Here is an 18,561-nt window from a genome sequence, read left to right as displayed (position 1 = left end):
CGCAAATCTTTCAGAAAGAATGGTTTTGGGTGAATAATCAGAGCAAATATTAAAAGGAAAAAGGGCTAGGGTTTTTGAGTTAATTTTCCCATTCTCATTTACCTTTGCACAAGAAAAAGTTTTTAAAATTTCTACATGTATAACTATATTGTATCAGGAGAAAAATATTATGTGACGCTAAATGCATTCCGTACCTGTTGATGCACACAGCCCATCCGGAAGCCATGTTCAAGGTCAAAGTTCAACGTTTCTAATGTGAAACAAACCTACAATGTACGTTGATATTAAATCTTGCCTTTAGATTTGATTGTTTTAAGTATGGCCTTGTGACCATAAAACAATTCTCAGACAATAAAAGTTCTCAACTCAATTTTTTTCTCAGAATTTTATTTTTTTCTCAAATTGAGAACGATTGCAGACCATAAAAAATTCTCAGACAAAATTTGTTCTCAGAATAAGAAAATTCTTAAGTTTGGTTAATAGCAGACTTAAGTAAATTCTCAGTCTAAAAATGGCAGCCGTACACAGACGAATAAGGCGTTATAGACGCTATCGCAGGGCACTGCCAGCTCCTCGGGTGTTCCGTGACAGAATGGATCCCCTCGCCTTGGATGATAATGAATTATTTGAGAGGTACCGGTTCCGAAGGGCATCAATTCTTTTCATTCATGACGAAATTAGAGGAAATTTGGAACGGAATACACACCGGAACATGGCCCTCTCGCCAATTCTCTCTATCTTACTTTGCTTACGATTTCTGGCCACCGGGGCAACACATCTTCTTATAGGAGACAGTCTAAATATTTCAAGAAATGCTGCAGGGAGGGAAATTCGGGCTGTAACCTCTTTGATCATCCGTGTTTTCTTAAGATTCATCGCCTTTCCCGTTGGAGAAGTTGCCTACAGAGTAATGGAGGGTTTTAGACGAATTGCAGGTATTATATGTTTCTTATATTCTGCATTGTAATATTTGTTTCTATAACAAACAGATGAAATCAAAACTTGAACTTACCCATGTAAATGTCGCTTAAGTCATGAATGACAACATACAAAAGCGCCACCTAGATTAAAATATGTATAGTCAAAAAATCTTGAACACAAAAATTAAATTGATAATGAATTTCAAATAGGCATATATGGAATATAAAATGCAGAAAGAATAACAGGTATAATATATGATGCAAAATATAAAAAGAAAAGATAAACACTTACGTATTTACCTTTTAATTGTTGGTATAAAGGGTCTCGTCACCAAAGTTTTTCATTGGTTAATAGGGTCTATATAACGAAGGGACATCTCAGAATGCAAAAAAAAAATTACCAAATTTTACTATTTTTATAGAGTACTTCAAAACGGAGTCATATGAAAACGTAATAAAAATATAGAAAATATTCTAAAAATTTCTGTGTATTAAATTTCAAGAGCGTATGTTTATTTCTTTTTCTTTAATAATATTTTTATTGCGACGTCAACCCACCTATCAATTGCAAAATCGGTTAAAAAAATCAGTAATATCAAATTGTAATTGCATTTTTATACCTATAATTTCTTACTTTTGTTTAATTTTAATAATTAAGAGAAAAAAGTTGCATTAAAACAGTAAATACGCTTCATTTTACTATGATGCGCGAAATATTGAACAATGAAAACTAAAGTCGGCCCCCTTAAAAACAGAAACTGTTCATTAAAACCCTCTCCTCTTTCATGTAGTATTTGTACATGAAAAAAAAATGAACTGCAAGAATTTCGAGCTTAACCTTATTACACACATACACACCCTCACACACACCCATCCCATACGAATTAAAAGATTTCGACATTCTGTAAATTTCCTTTTCCCTGAATATTTTTTTTTTAATTGCAATCAGTAATATTTCAAAAGTTTAAAACAGTTACTGTTTAAAGTTGTTATAGAGATAGCTCTTGAAAGTATATAATATTTAAATATATATTTTTCAAGTCTTCCTGAAAAAAGGTTTCGTCTACATGTATCTTAAAAACACTTTTTTCTCAAAAATGGTCCTGTGTGTAGTCTCATGTTTTATTTGTTTAGGTTTCCCCCAAGTACTCGGATGCGTGGACGGCACTTTTATCAAAATTACGATGCCATCTGAAAACGAGGTGGACTGGAAAGTTACGAAAGTATTACACAATCTCATGTAAGTTTTTTGATTTTTGTTTTCAACAGTGGTAAAGTTATATACATAGATATAATAGATATAGCTATAATTTTATGCTATTGAATGTAAGGTTTTATTGCATGTAGATTTTATATTGGGATGGAAAGGATCAATGAAACAAACTCTCTGAATACACCATGTTTCATTTATTCAAATGATGAACAATTCGTTCAAGTTTTTTAAAATTGATGCAAAGTTAAAAAAAAATTATGCTTAAAAAAAAGTCAATGAAAAAAATTGTAGACCTTATATTGCTATATATATATATATAGGCTACTCAAGAGAGATGGAAAAAATGTTCTTTTTTGTCAAATTGTATTCAAAACAATTTACTACATATTCTGAAAAACTTTTTATTCACCTTGCAACTTTGCCACTTCAAATTGGTAAATTGAATTTCCTTGTATCTTGAACACTCCCTGGTTTGGGAGTACCTATTGTACAAACTTTTTCTATATAACCATATATATTAATTATCCAATCATGACAATGAAATTGAAACAACAACAATAAACGCTCAGTTTAAAGCAATTTTTTAAAATTAACCAGGTATATAATACAAATATTTATCCCATTTTTGGATCACTTTTTTGCAGAGAGAGAGAGAGTGAGAGAGAGAGTATGTAACATGGATATTTTATTATATTTTGAATAAAATAAATTCTTTGAATAAAAAAAATATTCTGAGTACACTGTACATGTTGTTCAATTTCCTTTCTGGATCGTATAAATAGAGTTCAATATCTTCCACAATTATACCAACACGTCCTATACAATGTTTCACTTTGAAACCAATGGTTCAGCGCTACATGTATATCTACTGCTTGCTTGTTTGTGTTTTTGTTTTATTTGGATCCCCCATAGTTTGAAAATTTATCCTATATGCATGAGTCAAAAATTGCTGGATCTGCCATATTTAAAATTTTATAATTACAATGGAGAGGTTTATGGAGATTGTGTATACTTTCTTAACTTTTTATCCTTCATCTCATGCATAACCCGAGATCTCTTTCACAACTGAATGATCGCATAATAAGCAATGTTATTTTCTACGAATATTTGTCAAATTATAACATATCGAAGTCCCAATTTGTGAGGATATACTAAATGGTGGACATTGAATTTTCATGAGATTAAAACGAATTTTTTGTCGGATATAAAACAAATATCGTTGCTAATATTAATCACTGCATTTTATGAGATAAAATTAAAGAAAAATAAATTGCTCCCATGTTTTCTGGAATTATTCGCATCAATTGCACAACCGGAAATCGATCTCTTTTGATATGATTTTTATGTGTTTGTAGTCCAACTCGTTGTGTGTTTTTATCCCCTCGCCAAGGCTCGGGGATAAAAATCACACAACTCGTTGGATAAAAATCATATCCAACTACAAATCATGGGAGATCCTATATTTAATATATATTATAATACATGCAGATGGTATGCGACCCCAATTTTCGAATTACATCACTATGTGCAAGATGGCCTGGTTCAACACACGACAGTAGGGTATGGAGATCATCCGCGCTATGCCATCAATTCGAGAGAGGTAAGAAAAAGTTAGAAATGTGAACATCTATAAAATGTACTGTTAAAATGAATTCCTTTCTTTTTTCATAAAGTAAACAGAAATAATAAAACTATATACAGTCACAAAAACATATTACTATATGACATACACGGATCCAGGATTTTTTAGGGCGATACAGTGATAGATCTGCGCAAGTACATGTATGTGTGACATGTATGGCAATTATTAGTATTGATTAAAAAATTTAACGTTTTTTTTAGGAATACACAGTGGACTTTTACTTGGAGATTCTGGATACCCCTGCACTCATTACCTCATGACTCCTTATAATGTACCTTCAAACCGAGCCCAGGAAAACTTCAACAGCTCGTTGTGCCGTACCCGTGTTCTCATAGAACAAACCTATGGTGTTTTAAAGAAGCGGTTTCAGTGCCTTCATTACGGTCTGAGATGTTCACCCGAACAAGCTGTTGATTATATCACTGCTTGTGTCTTACTACACAACATAGGGATAGAAAAATCGGATATTTTCATCAGCAGTAATTGCGCAGATTATGATTTGCAGGAATGCATCAATCATGCCATGAATGTAGATCGAATTCCGCCTAGTAACGATGGTTGTAGGAAGAGAGATGAAATTGCAGATTTGTTTTTCTCTTGAGTTATTTTGCTATATTCAATTCACAATTTCTGTTCATTTAATCACACGAATACAATTGAAGCATAATTTACCCATGCAATCCGGCAGTCTTTACGGGAAAATATACAGGCAATATTAATATGCATTTGTCGAATCTAGGTAAAAATGAAAATTAGTGGTCAGAGATGTCATAAATTTTATTACCATTTCATACAACTCGAATGATATAACGCTCGATCAGCTTTATCCTTCTTACTTTCAACTCGTATAATACACATTCATTTATCTACAAAATATGTGTATTCCTATACAATATTTTCTTACCTCGATAGATTCTCTACATAAAATGTGATTTAAGTGAGTGTATCAAACCTTCCGTCATTCATAAATTTATAACTACGATAAGAACATTCTATCTAAGTTCATAAATGTCTTTAACACTCAGAAATATCTGTACATTGATTTGCGGAAAGTGCTTCGGTAAAAAATGGATAGTTAGCTTGGATTTCAAATTCCAGTTTTGATTTCTTGAGCATTAAAATTTCCTTTTTGAGTGTCAGGATTTCTTTGTTTTCATTTAGTTGGTTAATTTGCATCCGAAGCCTCTGGTTATCCAACTTCATATTTTCTTCTTCAAGCTCTGCTAACTTCCCCCTGTTGCGTGTATTGTTGCGTGTATCACCTTTATATGTAAAGAGAAACAGTAATCTGATTTATTGATTATTACTAGTATTTATTAATTGCAAGGGTCAAAAACGTAATACTGTGTATTGCTAAATATGACATATTTTACCTTTTCTAGATTTTCTATACGTGTAATTCGTAGATGTAGCAGTCGAAGATGTTGATTTGTTTATATTTGGTTCTTGTGCATCTGCATTACCTTGGTTTGTCTTTGATACTGTTAAATTGTATGAATAAAAAATGATAATTTTATCCAGAATTTTAATTTTTTAAAACCAAATATAGAGAAATAATTTTTTACCTCGAATGAAAATACTTAATAAAATTATTTACACTGGTTTTCCTCTTGAATTGCATTGTCACTACATGTAGGACCATCGCCAACTGTGCTGTCCAATCCTGATATTTCTATTTTTAAAAATAAATACCTTACGTTTACAAATTGAGTAAAATGTATCATTATTATATAGTATATAATCTTCTAATTTAATTTGTTAAAATCATTATTAATAAAATTAAAATTGAATAATATTGAATTCTTGCCATCTGTATCAATCCCGGATGCGATTCCCTCTATCTGAGGTCTTCCCTCCATGGACTGAAGAAAAAGATCCTCTGCTGTGGTCAAAGCTATGGGTTTGCCTCCCCCAGTTTTTGGTCTCTTTATTTGATCAAGTTTGTCCTTGCCTATATAAAATGGGATGGTCAATATTGTTTTAATTTAACTGTACTTATAGTTTTTCGATATTTAGACTGTATAACGTAATAATTTTAATACTTGCATGAAACAACCCCCCCCCCTTTTTTTTTAAAAAAAAAATAAGGTTTAATTTTTTTTTACTCCAACACCCCTCCCCCTTTTTTGAAAAACGCTTAGACTATTCGAACCTGTTGATTACATGTAGAAATTTATATGATACATTTATATGTCATTGGCGTCGGAAGCAAATTGAAAGTGGGGGGGGGGGGGGCTAAGTGTAGGAAAATTTACAAATTAAATTACTGCGTTGCTTGACGTTGTAGTACTTCTTTTTTATTTCTGCTTCTTCTCTTTTTTTCAAACTGAATCTTCTGTAACAGAAAAATTACATCATGTAATTAAATTTAATGATTAGGGAAAATTTTCCGTATGTGGTTACATGTAGTTGATTACTATAAAAAAAATTTTATGTTTGTTATAAGTATACTATAAACACTGGAAAATAAAGAGGAATGATTCAAAAACCACTACAGATACATGTACTTTTTTCAACCCGATTTCATAGATACCCCTTTTGAACCCCCATGAATGACGTGCGACATAACTTTTGTTGGGGTTCAAAAAAATATGGACGAATGTTACATGACTTGTTCAGAAATACTTTTTTAAAAAGTGAATGAGAAAATGGTTATTCTACAAGAATACATCACATGGAGACGAAAAAGACATATGGGTAATTGAAAACCCTCTTAAAATAGCAATTTTGGACAAGCGAGTTTGCATAATCCAGAAGCTGAGCATGGTGGATTACTGGATTGAAACATTCTAACCTAGAAGAACTTTATAAGGATTTTTCACAAATATCGAAGGTATCTAAATGAACTTGTAATTCAAGGCCGATTTCTAATTTCTATTTCTTTTTTTTTTCGATTGTAGGGACATATTATAAATATTCCATTGGTCCCAGCTTAACAAAGGGAAGTAAATCCTTTTTATATCATTCACTTGATCTTAAATTAGATTCAGGGGTTTTCCATTATCGTAAGTCGCATTGAGCATGTAACAAGAACCTTTTGATTTATAGATTCGTGTGCCTTTGAATTATTTTATGAAATGTTTTGTTTTTAAATGTTCAACATTTACAACTTACGCGTTTAACACATCACAAATTTCCTTCCACCCCTTAGACCTAATTTCTCCAATTTTCACCGTTCCGTCCCCTTTCATTTTCCCAAAAAGTACATCTTCCCTCTTCCCAACCTCTTCCACCAAAACAATTTCCTCATCCGTTGTCCAATTTGCCGACCTTTTCGCCATTTTACTTGTACATATAGAAATAAGCAGACGAATATTTATTTATTACTATTGTTTATTGTTGTTATGACTTTCTTACCATAAAAATCTGAAGAGTTCCACAGCCAGTGGTAAGAATCCTTGGAAACAGCAACGCGCGCGTCAAAGCGCGTCTTAACGAGTTAAGAAATTTCTTAAGTGAGAATTTTCTCAAGTCTGTTTATGGTCTACGATTTTTGAGAAATTCTCAGCTGAGGAAATTCTTAAATCTTGAGAACATATTTTGTCTGAGAATTTTTTGTGTTTATGGTCACAAGGCCTGATATAATCAAGTCTGAATAACCTACTGCATTTCCCACAAAGCCTGGGACAGACAACGTTGGCAACACAGTCATTTTGACAGATGTCAGTGTCTGACGTAAACAACAGCGTGCAGGCCAGATTGTCTACGTCAGCACACGCCGGGTTCAGCGTCTGTCGTCTGCTGAGCACTTCAACGGCGACTAAAATATTAAATGTGTCGGAACGAATAGAAGATTGAAAGATACAAATTGGTTTCTATAATCATAATCAAAACAAAAGAATATTTGAATGAATACAATTCGAATGAAAGTTTATAAGGAATCATTTTTATAAAGAAATGATGTTCGGTTAACCTGGACTTTCTTTATTTTCATTTTCTGATTGCCGCTTGGTAGTACTCGCTTTATTGTTGCATAAATCTGTAGTACAACAATTTGTTCCACTGCAGATCTAAATGAAAAATATGCTTTACGATATAAGAAAACGCCTTTAAAAAAATTACTAAATAGGATTTTAAACAAAAATATTATAAAATAGTTTTGGATTTACCGAAGATGGTGCGCATCCTAGTTTATAAACAAGACGAAAATCATCCGTATACGACTTCACTGAGATACATCTCTGCAGAAAAAAGAGACAGAGAAAAGTTTAACAAATCGTTACTTGTACACTGGACATCAACTATTTAAGAGGACATGAAAGTAATTAATATATTGAATAATTTCATACAAACTCACGTGGTCATTAGATGGACACTCAGCCGAGACATTGCAGGTCTGAGGATTGGTTATATCATGGCATGTGTAACATTTCAGTGCTGCAGTGAAGTGTGTTAATTTAATCAATGGATATATTTCATTCAAACGTTAACCCTTTCCCTCAAAATGCTTAAATTTCAATTGAAAAGTTTTCTTTTGATGATATTAATTAAAGACATAAAAACGTTATTGTAGATACATCAGAGTATTGGGTTTTATTAATAAATAATTATGATAATTAATAATAATTATAATAATGATCCACATACGACAAAGCCCACAGTGCCGTTTGCAGATAGATGCGAAACATGTTTCGTTACACATATTTGGATGTGATGACGCAAGTCTGACGCAGGCTGCGGAATCAATGTCATCACAAGCTAGAAGTCCCGTCGTGTACAAAATAAAACCTGCTATAATAACAAAAATAATACTAATCTAAAATAAACAAGGTTGCCAGTTATTAATCACGATTGGTTAAAATCTTCTAGACGTTGACGTGTCTTTTATTTCAAGTCGCATAATTGCGTCGCCATGTAGTTTTAAGTTATCACATTTTTAAGTTCTTTTATTTACATAATTATATCACTTTGAATCCGCCATCTCCTTTCATTATGCACTCACTTCGCAGTTTTTCTATATATCAAAAATTAGGTGTGTAAGCAAATTGTAATGGAAATTTTAAAACAATATTCTCTCTGGTATGAAGTTAGTTAACATATAAGCATACACAATGAGTTCAAAAAATGGTATAGAAAACACTGAATAAAGTAAAACATTTACCAAAAATTGTATTCCAAATTGCGGCCATTTTTATTGAACCAGGTTAACAAGTGTACTATTTCTGATAAGGTAAAACGTCGTAGATTGAGGAACACGAAAGCAAAATATGCAAAGTTTCTGTAATTTTTAATGCAATTTCAACATGCATCACTTATTTCTGAGAAAATATTTTAATCTGAAATATGTTTATTCTGATTTTAATATTTATACTGAAAATTCTCAGAGACAAGTGAATGATTTTTTTTTATTTTCTATTTAATATGCAACATGGGTCTTTTTAGTTTGAAAGAAAATTTTACGTCGTTTAAACCTGACATTTTGTGCTTAAGGATGCTGTATTTAAGGAATTCATGATTTAAATCAAATAAAGTAAAACAACATAAAGAAAACTTCATTCGCTTGTCTTGAGATAACTATTTTTTTTAATTCAAATCAGTCTGTACTGATGCTGTTCCATCAATGACCTTATATGCAAATACAATTTATCATTGAGTCAAATTCTGACTGACGTTTTTCATACTGATTGTTATGCCATTATTTATACAGAGATAAGAATACAAAACCAAATGTTAGTTTTTTATATTTAATGTTATGGCGAGTATTGGTCGTGGCATAATAATTCACAAACAATTTGGGATGCCATTTCAATTGGGCAAACCCATCAATTCAGATCAATCTGTGTATACACTAACCGTCCCGGGTTTACAGCGGAGGGTCAGCACACATCAAACAAAGTTCAAAGTTCAAATGTCAAAGTTCAAATATCAAGTTCACATATCAATCATCAGATCTCAAACTCAAAGTAGTTCAAATATCAAATATCTCAAAATTTAAATTTCAAAATATATCTCAAAATCAAATATGCATTTTTTAAGTTCACATTTAATATCACTGTCACATAGTACTACACTTAACTGTGGTTCACACATCAACACAGTCCAGTTGAGTATAGTACAAGTTTCACACAAACATTGTCAACAGTTGGCTTGGTGTGCGCAGATGGTCATCAATCAAAGATAGTGCCACGACGGTTCCTGACGCATGTATCCAACCAAGTCCAAATGGAATTGATGCTCCAAATCCTGAAAAAGAGGAGAAAAAACCCCAAGCACCAGAACTTTTTTGTTTTAATAACAATTGAACATACAACTTAATATCTGATGTGGAGGGAGGGAGGGTATTTGAGATTTACTAGAAAAATTATTTAAATTTACCAGCAACAAATTTAACGTCCATACCTTTTGAACGGTTCAGCAGGAAGGAAGGTGAAGGACAAACCCGAGTCTTTATATACTTCTGTAGTCAGGCCGAGCCCGACTCAAACAAAGTACTTCTCTCGTAAAATAAAGGCATCTATTTTGTATATAAGCAAATAAATGCCATTATTTATACAGATATAAGAATACAACACCAAATGTTAGTTTTTTATATTTAATGTTATGGCGAGTATTGGTCGCGTGGCTTAATAATTCACAAACAATTTGGGATGCCATTTCAATTGGGCAAACCTATCAATTCAAATCAATCTGTGTATACACTAACCGTCCCGGGTTTACCGCGGAGGGTCAGCACACATCAAACAAAGTTCAAATGTCAAAGTTCAAATATCAAGTTCACATATCAATCATCAGATCTCAAACTCAAAGTAGTTCAAATATCAAATATCTCAAAATTTAAATTTCAAATATATCTCAAAATCAAATATGCATTTTTTAAGTTCACATTTAATATCACTGTCACATAGTACTACACTTAACTGTGGTTCACACATCAACACAGTCCAGTTGAGTATAGTACAAGTTTCATACAAACATTGTCAACAGTTGGCTTGGTGTGCGCAGATGCCACATGGCTGCATACTGGCACAGTTTGCAGTCACCCCACACAAGGGGGAAAGCCACAAACCAACTGATCCACGCCAATACTGCCCTAGATCCCCCCAAACTTTTTCTATGTACTTACAGACTTGTTTGGATACACGCAACCCCTTTTTAGAGCAAAGTATTCAAGGCCTTTCTGAACTGTATTAAGAAAAATGGAGTTTCCTACTTCTGTTAAATGTACACCAGCAGGAAGCAAAAATTGAGTGATATCTTTGATCAAATCTGGATATTTCAGATAGCAGCCCCCTTGTTTCAATATGTATTTGGCTACTGCCCTATTTAAACGGTTCCTATAGTTTTCCATGGCCATTAAGTCTTCTGAATATCGCCATTGAACACGGGGAAGGATTTGGGACCATATAAGGATGGTCTGGGGGAAGTGACCCTTAATTTCATCTAAATCTGTCTGGAATGTTTTAATAAGTTCAAATAAAGAATATGCTCTGGTACCAATGTCATTGCCCCCACAATGTAAAACAATGAAGTTAGGATCATTTTCAAAAAGTGCAAGAGTTTTCTTTTTACTTCAATAAATTTAAGTCCAGAGTAGCCCTGCCACCATATATTTAATCCGACTCTTTCTAAAGCAAGGTTGGCCCCCGAGGGACTTTTAAAGGCTTCAAAGAATGCTCTTTTTATAATGGAGGAACCCACACACCATACTTGCAAGGGGGCTGCAAAACAAAAAACTTTCCAAGTTCTCATAAAAAATATACCTGTTGATAACTTAATGAATTTATAAGTTCTAACTAACAATAAAGTGACAGTTGTATAATAACTAATTCTGTTTTTAAATTGCAAGTTTATGTAGTAAGCACTTGAACAACTCAGACCTATATATAATATTACATATTTACATATTACATATAATAATAAAAACAATTCTATTTTCTTCTTAAGCCTGCCAATGGAGACCTAATGCAAGACTTGTAAACCTGTGATTTCCAACGACCTGCCTCCATTATAGAATCCTCTGAACAACCTAATTCAAATGCAGCTGTTGCCGCTCCTATGCGAAAAGAATGAGATTTGTAATTGCCCTCAACTTTACAGACCTTCAACACTTTGCCCAAAACTGATGAGAACTGTGATCTAGTCAGTGGTTCACCACCAAAATGACAAAATAATGCTCCCTTGACTTTGGGCCTTATAGACAGGAACTCTCTCAAGCATCTGATTGGACAAATATTGCCACCTACTTCTTCAACACATATTGTAACACCCTTGCCTGTTTGATCAGTTTTAGACTGTTTAATGACTAATAATAGATTTGCTTTATCTTGATCAAATTTAATATCTGAAATTTTCAAAATTGAATTACTGTCATTGCCTACAGTTAAACAAATTTCTCCCACTCTAAGAAAAGCAAAGAAAGCCAATGAATATGCTGCCTTAAAAAGCAAAGTCTCATATCTATTGAAACATACTGAATGTAACATATGCAATATCCTATCAAGTAAAGTGTGGGTGATAGGAAGTCTAGAATCAGCTGATTTGTTAAGCCTCCTCATCCCTTCTAATAGTTTTGTAACCATGAAATTCCTAGTGACATCATTACAATTTTGAATTTTGCAGTTAAAGCTTATTGCTGATACATAAGATCTAGCTGTTGAAGATGAGTATCCTAGGCGTGACAAGTAAGCAATGTATTGAATCACATGACTAGGTAATGGTGGCCAGATGTCGTCCAAGTCAAAAGTAGACCTGGATTTGTGAAATGATGCGAGTCTTGTCTGATATGACAGCTTGGTGTTCGTAGAGATTGATGCCTGAAGTAACCGGTCTATTTCAAATTGTATATCATGTTCACTAACTCCCTTGGTGGGACTTCTGGATTTGGCTTGGCTCCTGGTGCCAATTCCTTGAACCTCTGCCACTGTTTCCCAGAAATAGAGTCCGCAATTTTATTATCAATACTAGAAATATGTTCTGCTTTAAAAACAACATTATTTACCATTAGTTTCAGAACAAAATGCCGAACAAGCTCCATAATTCTCTTGGATTTAGTTATTTGCTTATTGATTATACTTACTAGAGCTATATTGTCAATATGAAATAAGACCTTTTTCTTAACTAGCAAATTCCCCCAAATTTCAATTGCTATCACTACTGGAATTAACTCAAGAAATGTAATGTCCTTCATAATTTTCTGATTCTCCCAATGTTTGGGCCAAGGAAGAAAAAACCGACTACCCTGAAAATAAGCCCCACATCCTAGAGCATTAGAACCCGCACTATCGGTGTAAAATTCTAAGATATTAGAATCCTGCCAATCCGTATCTGAGAAGTATGTTACCCCGTTAAAGTGCTTCAGGAAAATCTCCCAAATTTTTAGGTCACTTTTCATATCTAAAGTTAATCTGATGTGATGGAATGGCTTAAACCCCAGACATTGCGTCATAAAATCTACGAATAAAAGCCCTACTAGATCTAATTGCTTTACAAAAAAAATTAAGAGTTCCCACTAATGATTGCAATTCCTTAAGAGTCACTTTTCGCCTAACAAGAAAATCGTCGATAGTTTGTAATAAAGCATCAACTTTATCTTGGGGTATTTTAATGGTCATTTCTACTGTATCAATTACAAAACCCAGATATGTTAACTTTGTGGTAGGCCCTGTGGTTTTTTCATCAGCTAACGGAACCCCAATGTCAAAGGCTAGTGATATAAATTGAGACATAAGAAGATCACATTCATGAGTTTCTTTTCTCCCTGCAAAAATAAAATCATCCAGATAATGATCCAAAGTTTTAAGTCCCGATTTGTACCCTGTCAGCCAATGTAAAAACGTGGCAAAAGTTTCCCAAATTTTACAGCTAATGCTACACCCCATAGGTAAACATTTATCTATATAGTACAATCCATCTATCGAAAATCCAAGCAAATCAAAATCTCCTGGGTAAATGGGTATCAACCTAAAGGCACTCTTGACATCAACTTTTCCTAATAACGCCCCCCTTCCCAACCTAGCAATCATGTCTATTACTCCATCAAATGAAGAATATTGTACTGAGCAGAGCTCAGGATCGATTAAATAGTTAATACCACTTAACAGGTCGGAGAGAATACTCGAAATTGGGTATTATCCGTGAAATCGCGAATAACACTCGATATTAGGGTATCGTTGAATCCGCGAAATCGTGTATAGGAGGTGTAATCACCTAATAAAACTTAAACAATGGGATGGCACATGTTGCCGAGTAAACTTTCATCTAGATACACATGTTTTCTAAAGGTATCACTAGGTAAGTAAGAATTTGGGCGTCAAGATTAATGCGCTCGGGACAAAAAATACTCGTGGAGCTCAGTACATTTCATGATCTGCACACAAAAAGGCGTTCGATTTGCTTTATATTTTTCCTTATGTTGAAAGTATATGCATCTTCCTAATGTTCATTCCCAAAGAATTGTAAAGTATCAGGATTCGGTAATTTATAATAATTCCACATCAACACGACAAACATGAACAATATGTAAATAAATAAAATCATACGGAAACACATTTCACACACAAGATATGATGCCATGTATAAACAAGGGATTGCATGTCTATCGTATCTAATTATGCGTCATTAATTACTTTCACATTCATCTTGTGCATAAAATCAAATTTATTTATGAATGTATAAATAATGTAATGATAAAAATGTCTAAAATTTCGGCTAAAAGAACCCTCTTTCTCTTTTTTTGAAAATCTTTTCTTTTTTTATTTATCATTCATACATATTTGCAGAATATGTCTTCAACATTTTAGCAGAGACAGTGATAGTTTCAGGAATACAGCTTATGAGAGACCATAATTGTTGATCGTTTAATTTCGCTAAGTCATCAATATTTTACCGTTTCTTGGCGACTTCAAAAGGGGGGGGGGGGGGGGGGGGGGGGGGGGCTAAAGGCTTCATGACCACCTCTGACAAAACAACCTCGACTGTGTTCTACATGTGTCCAAGAGACCTCTCTTTGAATGTCACGGTCGGTTAAACTCGGTCATATATTTTGAATCGTAGGGAAGATTTATTCATCAAATAAAAATCATATACATTGTAGGTAAACGAAAAGCAACCTGTTTTTTTCTAACACAATATGAGACTACAAGTAACTAGAATTCATGTTTCTAGGACCTTTATAGCAAATCTTAAAACGTTTTGTAAATCCTTCCTCTAAAAATTCTACGACCTTTTCCTTAAAGCTGACATGAACTCTTAAAAGGGCATCATTTTTCATCTTTGTACGACTTACTACATTCCTGTACACCTTTGTCCGCCATATTTCTTCGATTCCGCCATATTTACTTGAAAATTTTTGGCCACCTGTACCTGTTATATAAAGCCTGGTGCATTTGTTTCACTTGAGTGATTTTCTAGCCTGGCTGTCGACATGTACACATCTCCGATAGCGTAGTTGTCATAAATCCGTAAACTGACCAAATACATGTTTTAAAAGTGAACAAAAACTAGAACTATACTGAGAAGTAAATTATTTTTGAGTGCATTTGCTGCAATTTAGAAAAAATAACACGGAAAACAGCAAAAGCCGTTTGGATATGCACGCATGCAGGTCGAGAATACGTATCGAACGCAATGATAAAGATATTTACCTGAATACTGCTATCGTTACAGGGATGTGCACATGTCGAAAGAAATATCCTATTTTACTTTTATTGAAATATGCATCTCAGAATTCATGTAATCCATTGCTAACTGAACAGTAAAAAATTGTCACCACATAGCACTTGGACACACGTGGTCCACGACGATAGTCTATTTGGTCAGGGGAAATTTCAAAGGTGGAAAGCTTACTGGTATTTTGGTTGACTGAAAAAGTGCATTTTTTTTTCAAAAATAAAAATTACTCTTGTCTGTATATGTAAATGTAAACAAAATTTTTAGACATGGCTTAATTACATTAAATTTATTTTATAGCATGCAACATTACGAATCATTCATCCTTTGACGAGATTCTCCCGTTAAAGGGGGGGGGGGGGGGAAATGCATAACGCTCTCTGAAAAAGATCGGATCTTTTTACGATCAAATATTTTCATTATAAATAATGTGTATTGGCTTTATTTATTTATTTTTTTTTTAAATAAAGACCTTATATAACTTGATTTAAGGATGTACAACACACCTACCCCAAAAAATTCCTGTCGTGTAATTTTCGTTATTTTAGCATATTTAGTACATGACTATATCTACTGCATGTATACGCATTTTGGACAAAATCGTTCGAGTGAGTTTTGGACAGGAAATTCCAAAAGTTACCCCCCTTTAGTCGTTTACAAGGAGAGAAAATTTTTAATCAATGAACTTCTTAAACCTTGATTTTCAAAAAAGCCAGGTTAAATATAACTGTCAAATTTCATGGACTTATTCCTTTAACCATTTAACACAAAACAGTCATCTTTTTGATATACATATCAACTAAACAATTTTTAAAGACCTTAAACTGAAAAACTTTGAATTATCTAAGCCTTGAAAATTGTGTATTTTTCAAATTCAAATTTTTTTTGTGAAAAAACCTGTCGTTTAATTTTTGTAAAAAACTTTCTTTATGTAGCTGGTAGTAAAAATAATCTTTAGAATTTTTTGTTTAATTTTTGTACGACCAGTTTTGATTAAATAGCGGAAAATTACCCCCTCCCCCTTTCTCAATAAATCACGTTCCCGCGCGCCTTTCAGACGGGGGTCGATCACTTTGCTATGAATCTACAAATACACATTTTTTAAAAATCAAATTGGAATATTGCTTTTGCTTCAAAAATATATTAAGTTACATATTTAAAAGTTCTCATATGTAAAGCGTATTTAAATGTAGATTTTTTAGCAATTTTTGAATACCCCTACCACCCTCAACCCTTCCTTTTTTGCGTCGCAGACCATTAGCGTTTGACGAAACGTCGTTTACAGTGCAAATATACTAGTATTTCGTTACTTGAATCCCGGAGGTATGCATTAGTTTTTAAATTAAGGAATGCAGAATAAATATTGACTACTGTTTTTATATGTATCAGGAAAAAAAATACAAAAGGATTTTAGTGTTTTTAGCCCATATATGTATGCGTTATGCATTCCATATAACATGAAACCTGGATACGTTATGTTGAATATGTTGATTTTTAATTTTATTTCTTTAATTTCATTTATCAAAAAAAGATGTATGTTCAACTGTCCTGTGATATAAATGGAATAATTATAGTTTCTTTCATGTCATTATTTCAAACAAGACAGTATGTGGCCGTGGGGATACATCAACATTTGCATACATGTACCCCCCCCCCCCCCCCCACGATATTGTACGCATTCTTTCAATGTCGTTGCTTCTAAAGGTAAAATGGAAATTCCGTATTCGTCCAGATTAACTTCAAAATATCAAACATTAAACTCTTCATGTATTTCAATTTATATCAAATGGCACATTGATGTTTTTAAAAATCTCATAGGCTACGTTTCGTTTTGATTCGAGGAAATGCGAACCGACATTGTTGACAGTGACAGAAAGTCAAACGATTTGCTGAAATAGGATATTCAGATAATTTCAGTACTAGTAAACAATTCTTTTCAATTCTATACTTACATTGTGTGAGGTCTATCGTATTCAATTCTCGGATTTATCAGGTCTTGCTGTAAATGTATCTGATTCTGTGTGTGCGGAAAACCGTGAATAAAGGGAGGAAAACAAACATATCCTACATTTTCAGAGTTGTTCCTCTTTGATCAGCAAGGGTCTGAGAGCACCATCGATTTTACATTGTAAAAAGTTTTTTGTTTGTTTATTGTTGTTTTATTTAATTAAAGAAGAAAAAAAATATTAATATCGTAAATGCACAAATTATAATAAAGACCATTAATTGGAATGTTATAATAGCAAATTGTATATAATGAGAATTTCGGCAATGTAAAATAAAATTTTCAGAATAAAAAGATTGCTGCGCTTTGATCAAGAATACAATTTATTGTATATGAAATGAAATAAATATTAAGGAATGGTATTTTATGTCTTGCTTTTTACGGAGTTCGATCGAATTAATTAAAAATACTTATGGATTTAGTATGGTACTCATAATCACAGCAAAGCCCTAGGCCCTATCCCATTTTTCTTTATGATTGATATACATCGGGATCGTTTTACTCGTCATTTTGACGCTTTATTTTTGACGTTAAATTTGACGTCACGTCAAACGTTCAATTGAAATCGCAAGAGTTATCTCCCCCAGTGTGTTGTACGTCTTTAAACTTATTTTCATAATTTTATACACAATAAACGAGTTTGATTCTATGGTACATGAATAATCAAAATAGAATTCATTGGCGGATCCAGAGGTGGAGTGGGGTTCCAGGGATTGGAACCCCCGGCCTTTATTTTTGTACACACACAGAGAGAGAGAGAGAGAGAGAGAGAGAGAGAGAGAGAGAGAGAGAGAGAGAGAGAGAATTTTTTTTCTGTAATATAGAGTATAGATATTTATACGTACTAATAATATGAATAATTTGAAGAAATAAAAAAAATCTCTGTCCTTTCAGTTCTCTAGATTTGTACATTTTCGCGGATTTGCTTTCCTCCCGCGTACCTTCAATCATTTTTCAATCAACTATTTGAATCTCTTCACCATTTTACAACAGTATACAAAAATCACAAAATATATAGGTGATTTTATACATAACAGTAGATCTATAAAGCATGCGTAAATAAGAAACGAAACCAAAAAATTGTACGTTGCTATAAATGTGAAGTATGGTAATTTAGGCGGGGGGATGTTTTTTTCTCTTTATAAACGAGCACAATTTTCTCAGCAAACAGTGT

The 18,561-nt window shown here is 33.1% G+C and overlaps 3 protein-coding genes and 1 long non-coding RNA gene across 4 annotated transcripts; 2 read left to right on the top strand and 2 right to left on the bottom strand.

The window, feature by feature from the left end:
- Positions 1–493: 493 nt before the first annotated feature.
- On the top strand, positions 494–2,164 carry LOC134259857 (uncharacterized). The gene is made up of 2 exons (XM_062742455.1): positions 494–935; positions 2,055–2,164. Exons 1-2 carry the CDS (start codon positions 512–514, stop codon positions 2,162–2,164), a joined length of 534 nt encoding a protein of 177 aa, XP_062598439.1. The 5' UTR covers positions 494–511.
- Positions 2,165–3,499: 1,335 nt separating this feature from the next.
- Positions 3,500–5,291, top strand: LOC134259858 (putative nuclease HARBI1). Its single transcript, XM_062742456.1, has 2 exons — positions 3,500–3,733; positions 3,976–5,291. The coding sequence occupies exons 1-2, from the start codon at positions 3,616–3,618 to the stop codon at positions 4,374–4,376; spliced, it is 519 nt and encodes a 172-aa protein (XP_062598440.1). The 5' UTR covers positions 3,500–3,615; the 3' UTR covers positions 4,377–5,291.
- Positions 5,292–5,588: 297 nt separating this feature from the next.
- Positions 5,589–7,349, bottom strand: LOC134259859 (uncharacterized). The gene is made up of 3 exons (XR_009990422.1): positions 7,133–7,349; positions 6,043–6,110; positions 5,589–5,726 (listed from the first exon to the last, which is right to left on the bottom strand). It is a non-coding gene; the product is annotated as an uncharacterized LOC134259859 (long non-coding RNA).
- A 1-nt stretch (position 7,350) lies between these two features.
- LOC134259856 (uncharacterized) lies at positions 7,351–8,936 on the bottom strand (the record flags this gene model as incomplete). The annotated part of the gene is made up of 6 exons (XM_062742454.1): positions 8,877–8,936; positions 8,363–8,506; positions 8,073–8,152; positions 7,885–7,956; positions 7,689–7,785; positions 7,351–7,535 (listed from the first exon to the last, which is right to left on the bottom strand). Coding segments are annotated over exons 1-6 (606 nt in total), but the record flags the coding sequence as incomplete, so codon positions are not given.
- Positions 8,937–18,561: the final 9,625 nt, after the last annotated feature.

This window comes from Saccostrea cucullata, unplaced genomic scaffold, assembly GCF_032062105.1.
Source record: "Saccostrea cucullata isolate Sc308-1 unplaced genomic scaffold, CSIRO_AGI_Scuc_v1 ctg11950, whole genome shotgun sequence".
NCBI classification, from domain to species: domain Eukaryota; kingdom Metazoa; phylum Mollusca; class Bivalvia; order Ostreida; family Ostreidae; genus Saccostrea; species Saccostrea cuccullata.
Note: the sequence above shows the minus strand (reverse complement) of the source record. Positions and strands in the feature narration are given on the sequence as shown.